At 41.1% G+C, this 23,759-nt stretch overlaps 2 protein-coding genes across 6 annotated transcripts in view; one reads left to right on the plus strand and one right to left on the minus strand.

Moving 5' to 3' along the window:
* The window catches only part of RSPRY1 (ring finger and SPRY domain containing 1), a 45,389-nt gene extending 22,790 nt beyond the window's left edge, over positions 1 to 22,599 (minus strand). Inside the window, exons 1-6 of one of the 3 annotated variants that reach the window (XM_032854400.1) lie at positions 22,199 to 22,597; positions 8,052 to 8,556; positions 3,305 to 3,357; positions 2,510 to 2,622; positions 1,314 to 1,440; positions 204 to 262 (exon numbers count right to left, since the gene is read on the minus strand). In XM_032854400.1, the coding sequence (XP_032710291.1) occupies positions 204 to 262; positions 1,314 to 1,440; positions 2,510 to 2,622; positions 3,305 to 3,357; positions 8,052 to 8,401 (702 nt within the window). In that variant the 5' untranslated portion in view covers positions 8,402 to 8,556; positions 22,199 to 22,597. Of the gene's footprint in view, positions 1 to 203; positions 263 to 1,313; positions 1,441 to 2,509; positions 2,623 to 3,304; positions 3,358 to 8,051; positions 8,557 to 22,101 lie in introns of all 3 variants that reach the window. The other 2 variants (XM_032854401.1, XM_032854402.1) reach the window with 2 other exon arrangements.
* A 171-nt stretch (positions 22,600 to 22,770) lies between these two features.
* The window catches only part of PSME3IP1 (proteasome activator subunit 3 interacting protein 1), a 36,116-nt gene continuing 35,127 nt past the window's right edge, over positions 22,771 to 23,759 (plus strand). Inside the window, exon 1 of one of the 3 annotated variants that reach the window (XM_032854404.1) lies at positions 22,771 to 22,862. The gene's annotated coding sequence lies outside the window, so the exon portion shown is untranslated. Of the gene's footprint in view, positions 23,043 to 23,759 lie in introns of all 3 variants that reach the window. The other 2 variants (XM_032854403.1, XM_032854405.1) reach the window with 2 other exon arrangements.

Consider the following 23,759-nt stretch of genomic DNA (forward strand, 5'->3'; position numbering starts at 1 on the left):
ATGAATTCCTATCCCACCCTCATTTTTTCTTTTTCTTTTTTTTTTTTTTTTTAAATAGGAGGGAATAGATAAACACTCAGGAAACACCTGCAAATAAAATGTATAACCGATTCCATTCTCTGTGCCAGTGGCTAAACTGGCAATTTTAGAAAAATGCACAGTTGTAGATGACTAAGAAAAACTGGCTTTGATACCTTACTTACCAGACACTGTAGCAAATATTCCAGTATTCCCGGGCTAAGTAAGCCTATACTTGCGGGACCTAGACAACACAACAAACATGAGATATAATGAAATGGGCCATATTCTTTTTCACCAGTAATAACAATAAAATTGATTTGTGAACTGTTTGACAGCTACTCTCATGCACATTGTCTTATTTAAGCCTCCTGCTCTGAGGCAGGGAATAGCAGTGTCCCCATTTCACAGCTGAGCAACTGAACCCACGGTGAAGTGACTCATTCCAGTGCACTTGGGGTACACATGGAAGAACCAGAGCCAACATCCAGGTGTCCTGATTTTGAATTCGTTGTTTCTTTCTTTCTTTTTTTTTTTTTTTTTTAAAGATTTTATTTATTTATTTGACAGAGAGAGAGAGACAGTGAGAGAGGGGACACGAGCAGGGGGAGTGGGAGAGGGAGAAGCAGGCTTCCCACTGAGCAGGGAGCCTGATGCGGGGCTTGATCCCAGGACCCTGGAATCATAACCTGAATTGAAGGCAGACGCTTAACAACTGAGCCACCCAAGCACCCTGAATCCATTGTTTCTTTCACCATACGTGATTAACTAGCTGAGGTATTCACCTGTATTTGGATATTAACTTGCCTAAAGTGGGTCATGTCCATAAGCAAGTTAAGTATCTGCTTCTCTTCTCAGGAACTGCTCCAATTTAATGTTCTTATTCCTCTTCCCCAACTTAGTATGTCTCCACTATCTGGCTGAACTTTATAAAGTATATACATGTATCTTACCTATTATATGCATAAATATATAACTACATAATCTTTATTATACTGAATTTAGCCTTTTATTCCTAATTTTAAAGCATATAAGTAAAACTTGTTCTTTTAAGTGTCCCTCCGAAAATCCTCAAAGCTAAATTATATTGCACTCATCTCTTTGGCCTTTGAGTAATTTCTTCCCAGTAAGTTCTGTCCCCAAACTTTTATTTATTTATGTATTTTTTGGTGGTGGTGGTTGGGACAAAGACATTCCTTTCTGGTACAACAGGTTTGCTTAAAGACCTGCAGTGCAGTCTTCCCCTTTATGTCAAACAACTGAAGATCTTTCCTGGTAGAGGTTCCCAGAGTTACCTGCTAGTTTCTCAGCCAAGCAGCCTAGGACTGCAGATGTGTTCCTGTGTTTGGCAGGATGACCTGAGTCCTGGCAAGCTACTTCTCCATTTAAATTGAGAATTTCTGTTAGTTTCTGGAGTGCATCCTAAAAACAAAAATGTACAAGTGGATTTCATAAATAGATTACTTAGGCTTTTTTCCCCCAAGGGAATAATTTGAGATGAAAGCTACCTCGCCAGCTATTAAATTAACTCAGAAGGAACATAAAGAAATGATATAAACCACCCAATGAGGTCATTATTGATGGGAAATGTTATTTGATCAACCTGGAAGTTTTCTTACATGAATTGTTAAGATTTCCCTTCATTCAAAATGTACCAGTTGTATAAAAAATACATGATATACTCTTGAATCATTAAACAGACTAAATCCACCCAAATGCCAAAATGACTGATAACAACAGGGCCTTAGTAATGTTGAAGTAAAAAGTGACTTACAATTTTTTTTTTTTTAAATCAAGCAAGAGCAAATCTCACCAGAGTTTTTGATGCAAATTATAAAAGAAACCCATTATAAGCTTAGGCAAAGGTCAATTCATCAGTGACTAGGCCAAAGGCTTTTCTCTTCTGTCTGTAATGTTTTCCATGTCGTGCCTAAATGTCTGAGGCTTAAACAAATGAAAGATGCCAGCATCCAAAATTTGAAAAAACGTAGTCCATAGAACATATGGACTAAGATAATGAAAGTTTGATACTTTTGTTCTATATAAGGGAAAATCAAGGTTATGCCAGTCTTTAATATGTTTAAGACTCACAAGCGCTTTCAGTGTAACAGTTTTTTTCTCTTAATAGGAAACATTAAAGAAAACCTTTTGTAATGAGAAAACTGTTCAGCAGGGGATAAGAAAATAATCAGCTCAGCAACATTCTCTTTTATGAATGTTCTCTTTTAATTTCAAATACAGATTGCCATTTCAGATATAAATGCTTTCATTATTAACATTTTAAACGAAAGCTTTATAGTCAACTATTGACAGAAAGATGATGTAGCACTTCATTAGTAATAAAAGGCAAGTTTACATAATAAAGTTGATACTGAATGAAATAGACCCCAAATGTATAAAGAGGAAACACATTATGTCAAAAGTCTTTGTGGATGTTCATCCTGTGTTTAAGCATAGGTGACAGTTTCATAAAAGCCAAGTATTGACTTACTTTAGTGGGCAATGGACATTCATCTAGTAACAATGTTATAACAGCTGGTCCCAGTGGATCTTCCAATGGAATAACTCTGATTAACGACTGGACAACATCCAACCATCCTTCATCTAAGAGCAAATCAAGAAGATTCTATGAATGGAGCGACTATTTTAAAAATGTGAAAATACAGAACTTATAACACAAGGTGACTTCACAACAAAGTAGAAACACTTTTGGCTTTTAAGCAGCTAACACTGGCATGGACATCGTCATTAATTGTAGTCATCATGGTAGAGCCAAAGATTCTTAACTTATAGGAGCCTGGTGATTTGGAGGCCTCTTTGTTTGGACAAAACTGAAGATATGGTCCTGGGTTCTCAAATTATAACTAAAACAGTTTCAGCACCTTATTTATGACATAGGCATTTACTGAGAAGATTAAGTATCTGAAGCAGTTGGCTCTAATTTCAGAATGACACTTAGGAAATTGAGGGACAAAAAATGTCCTCCCCATTCTGGAATGGCTATGGTCAAAGATCTATCAGATCCCCCCGAAATTTTTCTTTTAATAATTTGGGTGAAATAAAACCAATACTGAGAAGTATAGTTATATATTCAGGATGCAGTATACAGTGGTTATTAGTTATTACCCCTGTACAGGAAAATTTCCATACACTAATGGCTTTTTTTTCATGATCATGTTTGTTAAGTACTTTTGGAGTCTTATTAAAAAAAAAAAAAAGTGGCCCATTTTTTCATAGTCATTAACTCATTAGAAAGTATTTTAAGAAAACTTTAAGAAAAGAATACCTGTTTCTGCCATTTCGTGCAATGTAATCATTGAATAGGGAGGTTCCTGATCACTGAAAAACAAATAGTCAAGACATCAAAAGTGAAGAACTAAGAAATAACAATTCCAAATAAAAATTCCAACTGAAAGTGTGGGAGTGGAGAGAGAAAGAAATGGATATGGAGAGGGATGGAAGAGACTGCTTCAGCTCCACTCTTTATACAATACAACATGAGCTCATTTCTAACCACCCTGTGATGGCCCACAATTCAAATGCGTGGGAGGGCTTAGGAAAGGACCAACACTGGCCTGAAGTAAAAGCACAGGACTAAAACTAGAGACCAGGTAACTACTTTCAGCTTTCCTTTAGAGGCTCAGTGCCAATGAGATGAGCCAGGAAGGTCAATATCATCTCCCTCCAACTTACCTCAAAGAAACACCAGGAAGGGAGATTATAATCTCGACAGAGGATTTATGGAAGCAAGGACCTACATAAACATCTTCATGTTTAAGTGTTCTTCTGAGAAATATCACTATTTGTTTGAACTTCATAAAATGGGTGTTAGAAGAAAAAGAAACCAAACTTAAGTGAGGAGCTATTTAATATTCTAGACACTGGGGGCACCTGGGTGGCTTAGTTGGTTAAGCATCTGCCATCGGCTCAGGTCATGATCTCATGGTCCTGGGATCCAGCCCCACGTTGGGGCTCTTGGCTGAGCAGGGAGTCTGCTTCTCCCTCTCCCTCTGTACCTTGCCCGGCTTGGGCTTGTGCCCATGCTCTCTCTCAAGTAAAAAATTCCTTATTTTAAAAAAAAAAAGATTTGTCAGATAGAGATAGGGTGCATGTGCAAAGCGCACAAGCAGGGGGAACAGCAAGCAGGCAGAGGGAGAAGCAGGCTCCGGGCTGAGCAAGGAGCCAGATGCAGGATTCGATCCCAGGACCCTGGGATCATGACCTGAGCTGAAGGCAGACATGCTTAACTGACTGAGCCACCCAGGTTTCCCGTAATTAAGTCTTTTAAAAAAATTCTAGACATTGCTCTAAAATGGTATTATATACCTTAATTCAGTGGGGTTTCAATCTGTGATCCCAGGAATCTTAAGGAGGTGCTGCTTTAGGGGAGCTTCAATAATGAACAAAATACTTTCCATCAAATAATGGTAAATCTAATTACTTAGGGAATACATTCACATTTACTTGCATATCGTGGCTCTCTGTTTTACTACGAAGAAAACTGCAAAAACTATTGTCTTCAATCATTTAATCCTCAGAAAAATCTTGTGATATGGGAATTATTAAGTTCATTTCAAGTGTTCATTAGGTACTGCTTATGTGACATATCCTGTACCTTTCCATAACTAAGGGAAAATTCGCATTTAAAAGATTTGTCTTAAATGGTATAACTGACTGATTATAAGTATTTCTGGAGAGCAATCTGGCAATAATGAAATTAAATGTACCCAACAATACCAGACAAACTATTACACAGGTAATAGATGCATATGAGGTTATTTGCTGCAGTGCCACATTTGTAGGAACAAAAATTTGGAATTAGTCGAAGTGACCATCACCAGATTACAGGATAACAAAATAGTACTTTCAAGCATACAAAGGAGTACTCTGCAGGAGTCCGAAGCAGCTGTAGCTTTACACACAATAACACAGGTCTCAAACATAATGTTAAGAGAAGTTAAAAACAAGATTTATACAACTGTATCACTTACGGGTTTTTTTTGTTCTTTAACTTATTTATTTGACAGAGAGAGCGAGCACAAGCAGGGAGAGGGAGAGGGAGAAGCAGGCTCTCTGCTGAGCAGGGATCGTGCGGGGCTCAATCCCAGGACCCTGGGATCATGACCTGAGCCAAAGGCAGACACTAAACCAACTGAGTCACTCAGGTACCCCACTTAGGTAAGTTTTTAAAATCACACACAAGACACTAATATAAACTTCCTGTACAGACATAAATATATGGCAGGCAAATTGGAAGAACATACCTTAAATTCACGAGAATGGTTTCCCACTGATATTTGGATAGTGGGGGGCAAAGGAGACAATAGGGTTAGGGGAAAAGGAAAAAATAATAAAAATATGACAGAGTCAGTGACCAATAAAGACTATGAGGACCTCAATTCTACACAGATGCACTTAAAGGACACCCACATCCTTACATTAAAAAAAAAAGATAAAGTTCTTCTTGGTACAGAACTGGAGCAGAAATTCCTGGTGGGGGGCAGGAGCTAAAGCCGTAGGACATTGTGGCTCACTGTCTGAAACTAGACAGAGGTGACGAGGAGCCACAAGCCTGCGTGGTAGGCAATGGGAACCAAAACCCCACCTGTGCAGCTTGGACAGGGTTCCCCACTCAGTGAACAAAGTTGCATAAGTTATGAATGATCATATGAGCTACAACTGATAACAAGCCCCGAGTCTCCAGTGACAGAAAAGGCAAAGAAAGCCATGCAGCAGGGCGTGGGCTTCTCACAGTGTCGTGGGAACTCGGAACCACCAATTTTAGGTTCAGTCATAGCCTGAAGGTAGATGGGGATGACAACGAAAGTGACAGGAAGAGAGGCAGAAAGACAGTGTGACGGAGAGGGAGGTAGCACGCGTGTGTGCACACACACGCGGGCACACACACACACACACACACTCAGTGAGGAAAAAATTCCATCAGGACTCCGTAGATTGTAATTCCAAACCATATGACAATCCGAGGTCATATGACCTCAATATGAAGAGTCTCTACCAAAAAAGTGCAAATAACAGAACTTCAAAATGATTTTAAAATAAATGTATTTAAAGTGTGTTTCCTACAGCAACTCTCTCACTACAACTTTAGAAACTGCTCTCCTCTCAGAGCAACGTCACCCTTTCCTAAGTAACAAGCAGGAAGTGGAGAACAATGAAGGCCCATTGCTCTCTAACTGCAACATCTGCATACATCGTTTTATGTAAACTTGTACTAAGTCCATCTATCCTATCGTTCACAGTTAGCTTTAACAGCCTTATCAACTTTATAGGTTATGAAATTCTTCTTCAGTAGTTTCTGAAAAGGAAGCTACGGTGACTAGGTCTGTAACTGTCTGAAGCCTGTTTTGCCATTAGATTCCGTAACAGGTCCTGTCACACTTGCTGCTCATCTGCCCTATTTGTCCATTCTCAGAAGAGTCATAGTCATAATTCAGTACCCGCAGGTTTAAGATAAAAGTGACCCTATTCCTCAAATTATGTATGCTGCTTGCTTCATGTACTTCATCAAGTTCACTTATAATCTATAATATTTTCTAAGATCTTGGAGAAAGAGCTCCTACCTTGCTCCCACACACTCTTAATCACTCTTTTAAAAAAATATGGCAAAGTCTATTCTGTACCTGTTTTTTCAATGAGCTTAAAGAACACTGCTCATGGTTTACTTCCTTATTTGGGAAGGGCAACTTCTCATTATAATTTTATAGTATGTTTTAAATGTCATCATGAAGAAACTTTAAATAACAGCTTCTAGCCCCTTGCCTGGGGTTGAGGGGTGAAAATGGCATAGATTTATATTCAATAAATATTTTCTACAAAAATATGAACATTAAATTAGTTGGGATACCAGAACTACTTCAAAGTCTGGTTTAATAAACTTAGGGAGGCCTTTCTGAACTGGTTATGGAGAATATTTGTGAGAGCCAGCTCTCCCCAGCATGTTCTACAACAGATAGAAAAATACGCAAAACAAACTTATTTCTATGAGGGAAAAAAAGCACCTCAGAAAAATATGCACACGTATACCTTGCTTAATGCTCTAATTTTGAGGAATTAAAACTGGATTTTTATAAACGTGATGATCAAATAGTTAGATACTTAAATTAGGAGAGGCTGAAGCAAAAAGAACCCACATCTAACTTAAAAAACCCCCACAAATGATCATCTATTAAGCAACTAGAATGTGCAAGGCACTATGCTAGATTCTTTATATATATTATCTCATGATAATCTCTGTAAGAAAGATTTTCTTGTGTTTTATAGATGAGGAATCTGAGGCTTAGAGAAGTAACTCTCCCAGTGTCATGTAGCTAGTTCAAGAGCTCAGCCAAAATCTGAAACTTGGTCCACTGTGGTTCTAAAACTTTTGCTCCTAACTACTGAACTATGGTTAAGTCAAAATATTTTTTCAACTTGAACCATGTTCTCCCATTTCACTGTTATTCAATCTGGGATTTCACAAGTAGAGTTAGACAAAGCAGGGGAGAAATAAAAAAGGTACAGGTGCGCCCTGCAGTTTCAATTTACAAGCCTCCCAAATGGATCTAAGATGGCCAAATGAGGGATACAAAAAGGGAGGAGGATACTCTCCTTGACCCCATCCTTACATTGCCAAGAGCAGCCATGCTCTTGGAAAAATAACTCATCTTGACTCTGTGGTCAGTGGTGTAGACAGGCAAGCAAGGTAAGAGTTGGTCTCCGTGAAACTAGTTCCTACTACAGCTTGCAACACAAACTCACTCCGTGTTTACTACATGCCCTAATGAAGATTGTAGCTTTAATTAGTTCTCTGCTACTGAAATGTTTAGACATTTCCAGATAGTAGTAGATGTAGCAAGTAAAAACATCAAGCCTTATAATTTACTCTGCCACTGGAGGAGAAATAAAATATTCTCCCTTGCCTTGTAAGCTCACGGCTTGGTGAATATACTCTAATGAAAGGAAGAACCCCAAAGTTTTGGTTCCTGTAGAACATTTTTCATCGCAGAGGGGTGACTAGGAAGTCAGATACTTACTTATCTACAAGAGTCCGTATGACTGCTAGTGTGTCCAGCACTAGCCCGTCTACATTTTGTTTCTTTCTCCTTGGCTCATGGGGTCCTCGGCCCCTCCTTGGTGGCCGAACAGGATCCCGGGGTTGGCTCCTCGTGTCAGCAGTGGGTACTGCACTGTTCTCGGCCTGCTGCTGCTGGGTGTCTACACTGTCTTCTGCTCCGCTGTCATCTCGGCAGATACAGGAATTACCCATGGTAGCAGTGGCACCTCTAGTCCCCAGGAAGTGGGCTATGTGCTCCTCAAGAGTCAACAGCAGACCCTGGCCAAGGCTTCTGCTCACTAAGAACACGGCCCAACCAAAGACAATCATTTAGATAGTTTTCAGTTTTCCAAGTACTGTTTTCATAATCTGGAGTCGAGGAACTTGCATTCTATTTGTTTTTAACAACTGAATGTGGAAGAAAGTTGCAGAACTGATCCTCAGCATTATCAGTTACAGGGAATCCGGGTCATCCAGTGGCAGTTCTAAAAGAAAGAGAAGGAAAAATGAATCCAAGGTCATTTGATTACTCAAAACTTTCTTAGTTTGATTTTGTAGGCATTAGGATTACAATGACAAACCATCTTTGGTTATATTTATAGGTTTCCAACACAAAGAGGTACCTTTGCATAAGAAAATCAACAATTAAAAATTCATTTTTATCATTATAAAGTTGATCGCAAAAACCATTCCCAGGTAAACAGGAGTTACCATTTTTTTTTTTAAAACCATATGTGTGAGGGGCACCTGGGTGGCTCAGTGTGCTAAGCCTCTGCCTTCAGCTTAGGTCATGATCTCAGGGTCCTCGGATAGAGCCCCGCATCCCCGCATCAGGCTCTCTGCTCAGCAAGGAGCCTGCTTCTTTCCCTCTCTCTGCATGCTTACTTGTGATCTCTCTCTCAAATGAATAAATAAAATCTTAAAAAAAAAAACCAAAAAACCGTGTGTTTGGTTCTACCCATACAGAAATACATTAGAAGAATGTGTTTCAAAGGCTCCTTCTGTGGATTCTGAAAAAATGAACTCCTTTTTAAACTTAAATGTAGGAGAAAAATTAGGATGTTTCAGACTATCAAATTACAGATGTTTGTTACTTAAAAAGTTATGATACGAATGATATAGCACCCACTCAATATCCAGAAGAATAAAAGGCAGAGTGTTTCTCTTGAATGCAATCACCAAACTGCACAAATTTCCCATTTGGAGGGACTCTTGAGAATTTACAGAAATTACACAAGCAGTTACAAAGTTTTTCTGTTATATTAGCAAGACTGGGGAGAGGCAAATATGTATCACAAGGTTACATTTTCACAATGATCAGTCTGTTGTAGGACATGTCTGATACAAAGTTACAAAGAAGGATGCACCAATTCTCTTTGTTTAAAAATACTGACTAAGCACCTTGTGCCCCCACAATGGAGGCACTGGGAGAACAAAGAAGGACAAGGCACAGGCCCTGCCTTCCAGGAATTAATGGATGGCCATTCTCATCCCATACAGTATGTTCATCAACAGAAAACCTAATGATAGAAGCTGCTCTTCATTAAACTGAGAAAATCTGGTTAGGTTTAGAAAGGAGGATCTGGAAGAAGAAAATGGACAGGGTTGGCTTGGTAACAGAAAGAAAAAAAATCACACCAACACCTGGAGACAGGGCCCATAGGGGCACAAATGGACACACGAGGAATAGAGACTAGACTACTGGAGACCAGACTCTCTACATTTGGTTATTTATAATTAAATCTGCATATATTGAGTACCCACTCAAGGGCAGATATAAATAAAATGTATAATTCAATGGAATTGGAGGCCAGGGAAGTTACTTCCATTATGGGGACAGATTTGCAGCAAATTCTTCTAAATATTTGTGCAGTTTAATTACTGCTCATGGAGGAAAACTGAAGCAAAGAAGACATATGGAGATAGAACGTCTTTACACATACATATAATAATCTAATCTGTATAGAGAGGGGGAGGGACAAGAAAAGGAAGGGCAGGAGGGGGATGGGAAGTGAGAAGAGAGGCAACAGACATTATCTCCCTCCAGATTACCAAGACAGCAACAGCCTAACCAAATAATACCATTGGTGTTCTTTCCCCTCAAAACAGTCAGGCTGTCTTTAAAATTTGGAGATTATACTTAAAAGGATGTAACTGGAGTATGTTTACTGAAATATGTGTCCATATTCTAAACCAGAAAGCAGTCCCATTACTGCAGGGACCATGGGAGACAATTCCCCCAGATGGCAGATAACCAAGAGATTTCAGTGCTTAAAGGACAGAAGACAGAAATCACAAACAATGCTTTTAAGAGGGTCCCTGGTATAAATTTCAGTTGATCTTATACATTATGCTTCTTTCTGAGAAAGACCAAAACCTAACGTCCTTCTCACACAATTTTCAGAGGGTACTGTTCAAACAATTCAGAGGACAGTGGGTAAAGAATCCAAGGTTTTCTCGCAGGTCTGCCCAGCTGATATGCCACTAGTACACTTCCTTGAAATGCCCAAGTATTATATTAAAACTTTATCTGTTAACTTTTTAAAACAAAAAATGGGATGAGCGCTCATTTTTAAGACCCAAATGCTGCATACAGTCTATAGAAAAGTGAAAGCTTCTGAGAAGAAAGGCTTTCTTCATAGGCTATTCCCTTTCCCAGAGGTAACCCCTGCTAAAAGCTTCATGTGTCTGTTTTCATACCTATTATTATATACTCACAACTTTTTTTAAACTTAACTAGGACAATGCCATGACCATTGTTCTGTGGTTTGCTTTTTTTCCCCTTACCAACACCACTTGCTACATGAGAATTTTTAAAACTACTCCTCATTCTAATTAAGACTATATCAAAATCCATGTTGGATTGTCATAGTTTCTTACTATGCCATAAAAATCTGTGTCTAAACCAACTAGTATTTTGGGTATGGTAGAAGGAGTGGTCCAGGATGCAATACAAAGGAACTCTGGGAATGCTTCATCTCCTGGCCAAGTGCTTTTTTTTTTTTTTTTTTTTTTTAAGATTTTATTTATTTATTTGACAGACAAGTAGGCAGAGAGGCAGGCAGAAACAGAGAGAGAAGGAAGCAGGCTCCCCGCTGAGCAGAGAGCCTGATGCGGGGCTCGATCCCAGGACCCTGAGATCATGACCTGAGCTGAAGGCAGAGTCTTTAACCCACTGAGCCACCCAGGTGCCCCTGGCCAAGTGCTTTCTAACCCTAAACTGCTGCATGGTATCAAGGTTACTAGAGCAGAGGAAATTTTACTGTCTTCTCTAAAACTTCTGAGCCTTTCCACATGCTCAGTATGGAAGCTGGGACAGGCATGACAAGCAAATAGCAGTGTCAGTCCAGCCAGACACATTAAATGGGGGAAAGTATGTATACCTAAGGAAGGGAGACCAGTCAGGTATTAGAAAAAATTGGTAATGATTTGAGAATGTCAAGGTGAGATTAAGTCCCAGAAAACAAAGTGTTAGAGGGAAGAAAACAGAGGGTCCTTACATCTTAATACCCAATGCTTGTGAAGCTATTTAGATTAACAAGAAATCTGGGGAATGCTTGTGAGAAAAGCAATGGATTGAAAAACTTTGTTGAATTTCAGTCTTAAACATCATTTTATCCAAAATTTTTTTGCTAAACTGGATAAAGAATTAATAATCTATGCAGATTTCCTTTTAATACAGTTCCAAAGTAAATGGAAGATATCAATACATAGAGCTATTTTTAAAAATCTGACTAAATTTGGAGGAAGATGACAAGAATTCAGGTGTTTTTTTTTTCTATTTTCATACTAAATTCAAGTGTAGTTCAGGTCAGTTTCTTCCAAGAGTCATTTTCCCCAAATGAACCAGAAGATGATGCCAATTACAAAATTTGCCATAAGAGGAAATGAAGTAAAAAATAATAAGTTTTCAAATATTTTAAAACCAAAGACTTTCTCTTTTAAAGACTAACTGTAAAGACCAGGTGTAAGGAAGAGGTTAATTAGGTGGGAGGAGCTGTGAGGCACTTCAAAGGAAACTATGAAACATATAAGAAAAAAATGAGAGCTGGCATCTTTAAAAAAAATCTCCTGAAATGAACATACAGAAAATATTAAAAAAAATTTTTATTATTCTGATAATTTATATATAAATCAGGATTCTTTACCATTGAATTGTTAGGTTTTTTTTGTTTTTAGATTTTATTTATTTATTTATTTATTAACAGAGAGAGAGAGAGAGAGAGAGAGAGAGAGAGAGGAATAGCACAAGCAGACAGAGAAGCAGGCAAAGGCAGAGGGAGAAGCAGGCTCCACACTTGAGCAGAGAGCCCCATGTGGGGCTCCATCCCAGGACCCTGGGATCATGACCTAAGCCAAAGGTAGACATTTAATTGACCGAGCCACCCAGGTGCCCCACATACAAAGAATTTTAAGGATTACAGCTAAAGGCTAGGGACATTAGTGAACAAAGCATATGATCCTTTAGATTTATTCAGCGCTAAAGAATGTATAGCTTTTCATCTGGAAATCTTTGTCACTTGTATTTTTCTCAGGGAACAAACTGTGAATACTTTAGGCAAAAGACTGGGTAATGAAACTAAACAATTATACTTGACACAGCTTTGTTTTATCTCATTCCAAGAAGCATTATGTGGTCCTCTTCCCAAGGGCCATTGTTTGAAGACAGTACGAGCCTACAGATCTTCTATAGGACGCCAGAGGCCTGCTCCAGCACAGGGCAGCATGGTCTTTGCAGTCGGACAGACTGGGCTCAGGTCCCAGCCCTGTAATACAGCTATGTAGTCTAATTACCCTGGCTATTGACACACTTTAAAACACGGAGATAATAATAGTTCTTACACAGTACTATAGTGAGGATTAAATGTAATAGAGCATGTCATACATGTGGCACAGAGCCTAATGCACTGGATCCAAAAATGCAAGATGTCATTATAAAATGAGTAACTAAATAATCTGGGATGTCGGGACTCCAAAATAAGACCTGATTTAAGAACACGAAGATAATTAAAGAAATTATCTTTTATAGTTCTCATCTACTCTGTACTAAAATAATTTTTACTTATCTATACTTTTAGACAAAGAAACTTGGGAGGGATTGTAGCTTAATCATTCCAAAGGCGATGGGCATTAGAATTGCTTAGGTACTTCTTAAAATGCAAATTCCTGGGTCCACTCCAAATCGCCAGAATCAAAATTTCTAGGATGTGGCCAAACAAGTGTTCTCTTAAAATTCTCCAGTTGATTCTGACGGTGGCCAGGTCTGGAAATCATTGTGTTATGATATCTAACACAGAACCTGTCACAACAGGCAGGACATATGGATGGAATGAAGGGACAAACTGAAACACTACAGAGTGATTCATCTGGGGTCAAAAAAGTTAATCTCCCTTTCCAGAAAAATGAACTAAGACTATCTTCGCACATAGCCTTTTGGAGAGGGCAGCCAAAGAAACCATCAGAATAGTTTCATCCATTAATGATTACACACAGTACGTATCAACATGGTGAGTAAGACAGCTCCCTATGTTTCCCACCAGGTCCACCCTATGAAGCATCGTAACTTGCTTATGGGTACCCTGCTTATGGGTAATGTCATTCAACTGCTGACAGGCGGAATGGAAAATGAGTAAGAACAGAGCTTATGTAAAGGCAAAACATCTCAAATACCTGTATACTTCCCTATAACTTTAAGACTACTTAGCATTAGACTGTCAAGTCTCAATTTTGAGGGGGAAAAAAAAAAAAGCTAGTCACATAATTTAAATAGACATGACGATTAGATCTGTGGCTGTAGCAATCATCAACTGATTATAATGATACCGCTGGAAGCCACCGCTTAGACACTTTTTCCCATCTAAATGATAATGCTTTGTAAATCATTATACTGTTCATAGCCATTTTGCTGCAAGAGCGTAATTATAATCAAGCATTTCCTTTTACAAAAGAAAGTGAAGACTATTTTTTCCACTTCTATATCACTTATGATTTGTTCGGTTTTTACATTTTATCTACTTTAAAGCTGCTTTGAAAGGAAAAAAAAAAATCAAAGTGAGCTGCTCAGTAAGTTTAGTGTTGGAAGAGGTGAGGTCTGGTAGTCAACACATAGACCTCTACCATCGTAAACAGCTCACCACAGAGACATCTGGCCAACTGGTCTAACCCTATCTCACAATGGTCCAGGAACCAGTGATTCCCCTCTTCAAATATTTGCTTGCATTCAATCATAATACAGCTCAGTGTCATTAAGAAAACTTTCTTTTCTCTGAAAATAAGACTTCAGGATTATGCTGCCAAGAAAGGAGAAGCTGGTTAAATGAACGGCCATAGGAAGAAAAACCAAACTTTGGGCATGAAATTACTATTACTGTCATCTTTGCTTCATCATTCCAAAACAGTGTTACAGGATGCCATAATTTTTTCCAGTCCACTCCCCAATTCCCAAAGACTAAATCCTGCAGGATGAACAGTAACAACATGTAATATACTGGAAATTTTAATGGTTTTCTTTCCTTAGAAAATGTTTTGGATTTTATCCTATGGCAGTGAATGTATTACAAGTGATAGCTTCCAATGTCATATTTAGTCCCTCAACATTTTATTATGAACAATTTCCAACATAGAGAAAAGCTGAATTTTACAGTGAACACCTATATACCCACCATCTACATTCTAACAATAATATTTTATTACAGTTGCTTTATTACATACCTACCCATCTCTATCTGTCATCAGTCCAGCTAATTGGTTTTGATGCATTTCGAAACAAATTATAGGCATCAGTATACTACCCCCTAAATCACTCAGCATGCATATCACCAACTGGACTTCAATATGTTTTTAGAAGTTAAAATTTACATATAATGAAATATACAAGTCTTAAGCATATATGTGCCAAATTTTGTCCAAAGCATACACCTATGTAACTCAAACCCTATCAAGGTAAATCTACCCATAAATATATTTGCTTTTCAAATATTCTACAGGACATCCCAAACACAATTTTTTTTTTGACTGAAGATTGTGTTTAAATGGGGGAAAACTGGGCACCTGGGTGGCTTAGTTGGTTAAGTGACTGCCTTCAGCTCAGGTCATAATCCCAAGGTCCTGGGATTGAGTCCCACATCAGGCTCCCCCTGGTCTTCGGGGATCTTGCTTCTCCCTCCCTCTACTGCTCCTCCTGCTTGTGCACTCTCTGTCTGTCAAATAAATAAATAAAATCTTAAAAAAAAAAACAAAACAGGGGTGCTTGGGTGGTTCAATGAGTTAAGCCTCTGCCTTTGACTCGGGTCACGATCTCAGGGTCTGGGATCGAGCCCTGCATTGGGCTCTCTGCTCAGCAGGAGCCTGCTTTCCCCTCTCTCTTTGCCTGCCTCTCTGCCTACTTGTGATCGCTCTCTGTCAAATAAATAAATAAAATATTAAAAAAATAAAAATAAATGGGGAAAACCTAGGAGATCAAGATTATTTGGTAGTACAATAAGTGGATAAGAAAAGTGTCTTATATGTCAAGAGTATACTTGCAAGTTGAAACAGAAACCACCTGAAGACATTTTAACAAGGGTGTTTTTGTCTCTAGACTCTAAGGCATCTGATCTGCTCTGGCTGGGGGTGGGGGGGGCGAGAGGGGAAGATTGTGAAATATTTGGTTGTAACTTCACTTTTCCTCCAAAAAGAAAAGCAATTCTGGTAATAAGATATTTTTACATGTCACCTAGGTGTGCAAAAACTGTCTACAGTGGCACTGCCACTTGAGGTTTAAGCCAGACAGGGTCCTGTTATCCCTGGGATTTTAACTAACTTTCACATTGTCTGAGGAAAGGACTGGGTGATTCTGATCCTTCTGCTATACACAGAGGTTAGTTTAAGAAAGTATGTCTTGGGGCGCCTGGGTGGCTCAGTGGGTTAAAGCCTCTCTCTGCTTTCGGCTCGGGTCATGATCTCAGGGACCTGGGATCGAGACCCGAATCAGGCTCCCTGCTTGGGAGGGAGCCTGCTTCCTCCTCTCTCTCTGCCTGCCTCTCTGCCTACTTGTGATCTCTCTCTGTCAAATAAATAAATAAAATATTGAAAAAAAAAGAAAGAAAGAAAATATGTCTTTTGGGGCGCCTGGGTGGCTCGGTTGGTTGGTTGCACATCTGCCTTCAGCTTAGGTCCTGATCCCAGGGTCCTGGCATCAGGCTCCCTGCTCAGCAGGAAGCCTGCTTCTCCCTCTGCCTACCTCCACAACTTGCACTGCCTCTTGCTCTCTCTCTCAAATAAATAAATCTTTTTTTTTAAAAGATTTTATTTATTTATTTGACAGACAGAGATTACAAATAGGCAGAGAGGCAGTCAGAGAGTGAAGGAAGCAGGCTCCCTGTTGAGCAGAGAGCCCGATGTGGGGCTCGATCCCAGGACCCTGGGATCATGACCTGAGCTGAAGGCAGAGGCTTTAACCCACTGAGCCACCCAGGCGCCCTCAAATAAATAAATCTTAAAAGAAGTGAAAGTACATCTTTGAAGGGGGGAAGTAGTTAATTTTTATGGCTGATCTGGTACAGAAGGATTATCTTGAAAAAGTTTCTCCTAAAATTAAGAGCTTTTTGGTAGCAGTAGTATCTGTGGTCAAGTGAGATTTTTTCACAGAACAAATTATAGAATACAGCCCTGACCTGAAACAGTACAAAGGAGAAAAGACAAACCCTTTTAGCATTCGAAAAATGTAACAAGAAATAAAATTTAGGGCTGGGATAAAGTAAGGAATTCGCAGAAGCAAATAAAAGCAAAAAAGGAAAAGTAAATGATACTTGCCTGATCTCAAAGACTGAAAAATTTGCCTTGAACCCAGAAAGGGAGTATTAGGGAACAACTGAGGCAAGTCCCAGTGAGGGCTGAGGAACAGAGGAGAAAAACAAATGCAGTACTCCGTACTATTTGACATCCTCCTCCCCCCACAGGAGGCCAGATAACAGGAAATCATAAAGATCTGTTAATTCAAACACATTCATGATACGCAAATCAGAGGACTTTACTATTACAGAGAACTCTTTGCTGTTAAAACAAAATGTGATGACAGCATGGATAGCAACACTTTCCTTAAAGAGATCCATTTAAAGCAGTAGCTGAAGTCAATCGCACACTCACCTGGATACTTAGTAGAAACTAACAGTAGTCAATAAGTATTTTAAGTGAATTTATTCTAAAATCTGTAAAAACCGAGGGTTTCCAAAGGAGTTATCACTTTGAAAAAACTAAGACGTCATACAATAAATATAAATCCAATGCTTATGATGCAGGCACCAAGCAAAGATGAAAAGAGGTCCCTCGTGCTCTTGGCAAAGGGACGAAGGACAGCAACACAGCAACACTGAGCGCCTGATCCATGCTACAGTACATGCCGTGGAAGCCTATGGATAGAGTCAGGTCCATGAGGTGGAGGCCTCTCCCTCCACCATTTTTTCCTGTGGAAAAGGAACTTAGTGACTTTCAAGTATCTCTTATAAGCAAGTTTTTAGGTGACTGTATATACCAGCATTAACAAAAAGGGAATGGAAGATTTATACTTGTGTTGCTACACATTCAGGTACACATTAAATTACAAGCCAAAACATTGTTGGTGTGAATATTCCCAACCACACAGTAAAAGGTTAACCAAAAGCCCATAAATTGATAAAGATGAAGCTCATAGCACTTTCAAGGGGGTGGGGGGAAGGAAGCACAATGGAAAACCAAGATTCATTTGGGACAATACTGAGGATGATCCCAAATAAGCATCCTTCCCGAATATGGCAGGAACCCCCATTCTGCACAGGACACGTAAGCAGCCCTGCTCTGGTGCCAAGTTTCCCGGGATAGACTCTGGGAGACAACAGTAAGCTCTAATGTTCTACTAGTTTTAATTTATGAATACCATGTTTTAGTAATTCTTAATAATTCACTTGGTAGGTTATTAATAAGTAGCCCTTAGGCATATGTAAGTATGAATAACTATGAAGCAAGAAGAACTGAAGAAAGGAGCTGTACTTCTCACAAAGAAGGGTGGAGTGGAAGCCATACTTGGAGAGTGACTGCATGAAGGAGCCCAGGAGAGGAAACTTAACTCTTCAGGACGTGGAAGGGGTAAGAAAAAACTAACATTGAAACATTAAACTGAGGTAATACTAAACATGCCAAGTAAGGTGTTTCAAACCTTCTATTTGATGTGAGACCCATGAAATTATGCCTGGAAACTATCATTTCAAGCAACAAGACAGTTACATGCGGGGCGCCTGGGTGGCTCAGTGGGTTAAAGCCTCTGCCTTCGGCTCAGGTCATGATCCCAGGGTCTTGGGATGGAGCCCCGCATCGGGCTCTCTGCTCAGCGGGGAGCCTGCTTCCCCTCCTCTCTCTCTGCCTGCCTCTGTCTACTTGTGAGCTCTCTCTCTGTCAAATAAATAAATAAAATCTTTAAAAAAAAAAAAAAAAAAAAAGACAGTTACATGCAAGGTTCATTCATTAACAAACTTAAGGAGTGTATCCGTTCTTTGTTTTTTCAAACGCATTCTCCATTTTCAAAAGCTCAGGAAGGGAGAAAGGAGAATATTCTCTAACAGCCAACCACCATTTATAAAATGTTTGCTTCCTTTAGCCTTATATATATCACACAGTTATATACAGTTATCTACAGTTAAATATGCTTTTACATATTTAACCAGCAAAAAAAAAAAAATGGACAAAGAAAAATTTCACAATATGTAACTTTTTTCCTAATCTTATTTCAAAAGCTTTTTTTTTTTTTTTTTTAAGATTCTATTTATTTACTTGACAGAGAGAGAGAGAGTCACAAGGAGGCAGAGAGGCAGGCAGAGAGAGAGCGGGGGAAGCAGGCTCCCCATTGAGCAGAGAGCCCAATGCAGGGCTTGATCCCAGGACCCTGAGATCATGACCTGAGCCGAAGGCAGAGGCTTAACCCACTGAGCCACCCAGGAGCCCCTCAAAAGCTTTTGAAAAGGTGACTTATTGAATAGATAAACCAAAGGGAAAATATTCATTCTTTCACACTCCTAAAATTGTATAAGTCTGCTTCTAATAATTGGGGCCCAAGTTTTAGCACTACTTCCTGACTTCTCTTGTTTTTTAGTTTTCTAAATTGTACACAAGGAAAAAGCTATCCAACCTCAATGGTAAATGCAAAAATGCCAAATATTTGAAGAGAAGCTCAACTGATAGTTTACTACCCTCAAATAACTCTTTGAAATAGATTGCTGGTTCCATTGTGGTTCCCATCTGTGGTGCCTAATGATTTGCCATTTACATTTCAGCCCTGTGACTCTCACATCTATTTTACAAGGCTCTGACCACAACAAAGCAGAAGACTTCCTATTTAAAGTAGTAATAGTCATTACCATCCATAAGAATTCCTAATAATTCCTCAAAGTATAGATATTAGAGTATCAAGGTGAGTTGTATTTTAAAGGATGCAAAGTGACTTCTCACTTCATTAAAAAAAAATTACTTCCCATTATTTTTCTAATTCTTTTTTTAAAAAAAGATTTTATTTACGTATTTGGCAGAGAGAGACACAGCGAGAGAGAGAGAGAGAGAGAGAGAGAGAGAGAATGAATGAATACAAGTAGGGGAGTGGGAGAGGGAGAAGCAGGCTTCCTGCTGAGCAGGGAGCCCGATGTGGGTCTCCATCCCAGGACCCTGGGATCATGACCTGAGCTGAAGGCAGATGGTTAACAACTGAGTCACGCAGGCGCCCCTATTTTTCTAATTCTTTTTTTTTTTTTAAGATTTTATTTATTTATTTGACAGAGAGAGAGATCACAAGTAGGCAGAGAGACAGGCGGGGGTGAAGGGGTGGGGAGCAGGCTCCCCACTGAGCAGGGAGCCCGATGTGGCTCCATCCCAGGACCCTGAGATCATGACCCGAGCGGAAGACAGAGGGTCTAACCCACTGAGCCACCCAGGCGCCCCTATTTTTCTAATTCTTGATAGGCTGACTTAAGCTCATGAGTAGAAACAGACTATTGGAAATGCACTTCAGGAACACACAACAATTTGTTATTCTCTTGCCAAAACATACTTCAGAGCTGTTGTTTTTCCTGATTCACTACTGAATAACAAAGTTTTACACACAATGCTAAGCTCTTATTTCTCCTTGATTTTTGGCCAACTTACTAAGGGAAAAGTCATCTTGTTGACAAATCAGAAAAAAGTCCACAGAGAGTATGCTGGATCACTTCCTAATCAATAACTTAAAAATAACCATGGAGTACAGAAATAATGAAGGGTTCTAAAAAACAGTAAAAGCAGGACACAGGCATTACGCATATATCCTGAGAAATCAGAAAGCTTATAAAATCACCAGAGTGCACTTTTTTTTTAAGACCCATGGAATATAAAATTAGAAAAACAGGAAATGCAAGCCAGTTTTTTGTTAAAAAAAGAAAAGCAAAGAAACCAAACTTCAAAAATCACCAATTACCCAACATTTGGAAAACCAGCTCTAAAAATGCCACTAACCAAACATTAGGAAAATGTCATACTTGGACACAATTATCCTATAACCTCATAGGGGGAGCTACAAAGAAAGATGTCATTCCAGGAAATGCAAATTCTATATATGGTGAGAAATAGCGAACCGCCATGTAAGAGAATTTTAAAAGCAATTATCTAACGTGCTCATAACCCATATTTTGAAGCCAGCAGAGAGCACAGAAAGGCTTAATATTCAAAAAAGGTCTCATCTACAAAATCACAACTGAGAGAGGAAGCATGATATTCACTACAGTCAAAGGTCATAATCCTCACTACATGTAGACACCCAAAGGCTACACATACACACACACACACACACATTCTCTCACATACACGGAAAAAGGGGAAGTAGTTTATAATATTGAGATCAAATTTCAGCCGTCAGAGAAAAACTTTCTGGAGGAAAAGATTATATTATAGTGCTACCTCTTGCCAGCACCATCGGAAGTTCAAAGTAAATTAAAACTCTGGGAGCAAAAACCGGAAATCCCTCCACTCCCATCCAAGCAGGGGCTGAAACCACGGGTTTAGACCATAATATGACCTAGAAAGCCTGGAACCTTGAGGTTTTCAGTATAATATGGCTCCCAGCACCCTAGGTGATCAGCAATTGTATTAATGCTGATCCCTTACATCTACACACTGCTTTACATTTTAGACAGTGCTTTCACTTTTATTCCTCAATCCTTCTGGTGGTAGAATCACAGTACTTTACTTTCGCACAGCTTGTAGTTTGGACAAGTATCTTCACACACTGCGCTATTATTTTACAGAAGAGACCCAAGAGATTAAGTTACTCGTCTATGAACGTGTACGTGGTAGGTGAGGGGCCTGGACCACTGCGGGACTCTATTCAGTCACAGACACTTCCAACCTTTTAAAGTTCAAAGTACAACACTCCAGAGGGAGCAGCCTCATTCAGACCGCTCTATAGGATAGAACTGGACAGTCCCAGTGTACCATCTCTGCCCCGCTCTCCCGCTCCAGAGACAGGGAAACCGAGGCACCAGGTAGGAACAAAAGCCTCCTCTAGAGTCACGCAAGGACTGATGCTGGGATAGACTCCCCCGCCCACCCACTCACCCACCTGCACTACACCCAGAAACAGCTAAATCCTGTGTTTAAGACACAGGTCGGGCTCCAGAGAGGAAAACCCTTGCAGTTACCGCTTCCCTCTCACTACTCCCCACCCGGGCTTTCCTACAGATGGTGGTCTCTGCTTTCCAGAACCGCTCAGCGACAACCTCTCCCTAGGGCCCTTACCTATTTTTCACATCGGGCCTCCGGAGTAAAAGAATCCGCTAGCTCTGGCTCCCACTCCTAGTCCCTTTCTCTAAGGTATCTCTCGACCCCAAGGCATTTCTGTCTCCCAGAGGAAGGTCCGACTCCAACCCGAGCCACCTAAACCTTAAACTCCACAAAAGAAAACCCTCCCAACGCCTCCTCCAGTTACCCCTTCCGTCCAGGACACTCCCGAGGAGGACCCCTAAATATCAGGAGCCTCCCAAGAGCTACCTGCCTCTCACCTGGGCCCCTTTAGCCGCGGCCTCCTCGGAAGGGCGACCCCCCAAAACCTCCGCCGATCACGCACCCCCTAAAGGGGGAACACCCTCTTCCAGGTACCTCTTCAAGCGCCTTCAGCTACGGGCCTCAGCGGAGAACCTCCGGGCTGCTTCCTGGGCTCTGCCCAACGCCGCTCCCTCCCGGGCCCCTTCCTGGAGTCTCCTCCGGCACCAGTCGGGTCTCTCCGCCGCAGACCTGGGCGTCTGTTCCCCTCCCTCACGGACGTCCCCAGGTCTCCGACTCCCCCCGGCTCCGCGTCCCCAGTGGTTTCCCAAGAGCAGCGCGGCCGGGCTACGGCACTGACTTCTCCAGCTCCAGGGCCCACCCGAGGGAGGGGGCGGCGGCGGCGCGCGACTCCTTTGTGACAGGTCCGAGAGAGCGGTAAAGATGGACGCGAGGCCACGGCGCTGCCATTACGCGCTGGGGCCCACCCCCGCTTCGCACCGCCCCTGCCCTCCCTCGGTCCCCTAGGAAACGCCCCTTCCTCGGTGGCAAGCCCTCTCGCTTACAGCCAGTCGTTTTTCGGGGAAGTTACCACGTGATCACACGGGGCGACCCGCCCCTCAAGCGCGAGGTGGCCAATCCCCTTGCTGAGGTGCGAATGGCCCAATCAAGTCTCTCGGGCTAGCTTTCGGGACACCGGATTTCCATCTGTCTCCTGGGGAGGAAGAGGGGTGCGGATTGGGTTACGCCGCCGGAAGCGGGGCGGAACTTTGTTGTGGCGGTGAGGAAGAGGAAGCCCTGAAGGGTCAAAAGGAATACAAAAGCAAAGGCTATTTTCTTTCTTTTCTTTTTTTCTTTCTCTCTCTCTCTTTTTTTTGTCCTAAAGAGAGAGCGGTCTTAGCGGTGGCTTAGGGGTGGGCGTCGCCGAGGTGAGGGGGTCTCGCCTCCCGCACGCTGGTAGGTGAGTGCGGCCTGGGCCCTACCTAGCTTGGCTTAGAGACCTGGGCTCCAGCTTCTTCGCTGAGGAGATGGGGGGCTACGTTTAATGTGAGGTTTAGGGTGAAGCCGGTTCTCAGTCTGAGCACTCGCCGAGTGCTCTGAGTCACTGGGGCCAGGGGCTTGCTGGGGTCCGCCTAAGTGGAGCCGAGGGAGCCCGCGGGAGGGCCTCCCCAGTCGTGTGGGGAAGCATCCCGACCCTTTCTAGCGGTCTGGGGACTTCGGGCCTCTTGTCGGCTCTCCACCGTTTCTGCCAGGTGGGAACACCCAGGCTCCAAGGGAGGAGCGGGCTCTCTCGCAGGGGTCTTGGGAGGGCTCCAGGCGACTCAGGCGATGTGGGAGTGACTGGCTGGAAATCTTTGAATCACAGAACGCAAGTGTAGGATGGGAAACACACTTACTATGTACGGTGTACCATTTGCTGTGCTCAGTGCATTTTCTTCTAATAGATACCAAGCCAGCATACTCGTTTTGCAAAAGAAAACTTAGGAAACTAAGACCGAGGGTTGAAGTATGTTGTTTGAGAGTTGTTTGCCCACGTGAATGTCTGTGCACACAGGTGTAAATGTGGAGACCTACTCGTTCAGAGCAGTGGTTCTTAATCTAGTAGAAAACAAGATTTTTCTGCAGCCCGTTTAAATGCAGATTCTCCGACCCTACCCCCAGATAGTTTGACTGAGTA

Source organism: Lontra canadensis, unplaced genomic scaffold, assembly GCF_010015895.1.
Source record: "Lontra canadensis isolate GAN:19392208 unplaced genomic scaffold, GSC_riverotter_1.0 scaffold8, whole genome shotgun sequence".
Taxonomy (NCBI): domain Eukaryota; kingdom Metazoa; phylum Chordata; class Mammalia; order Carnivora; family Mustelidae; genus Lontra; species Lontra canadensis.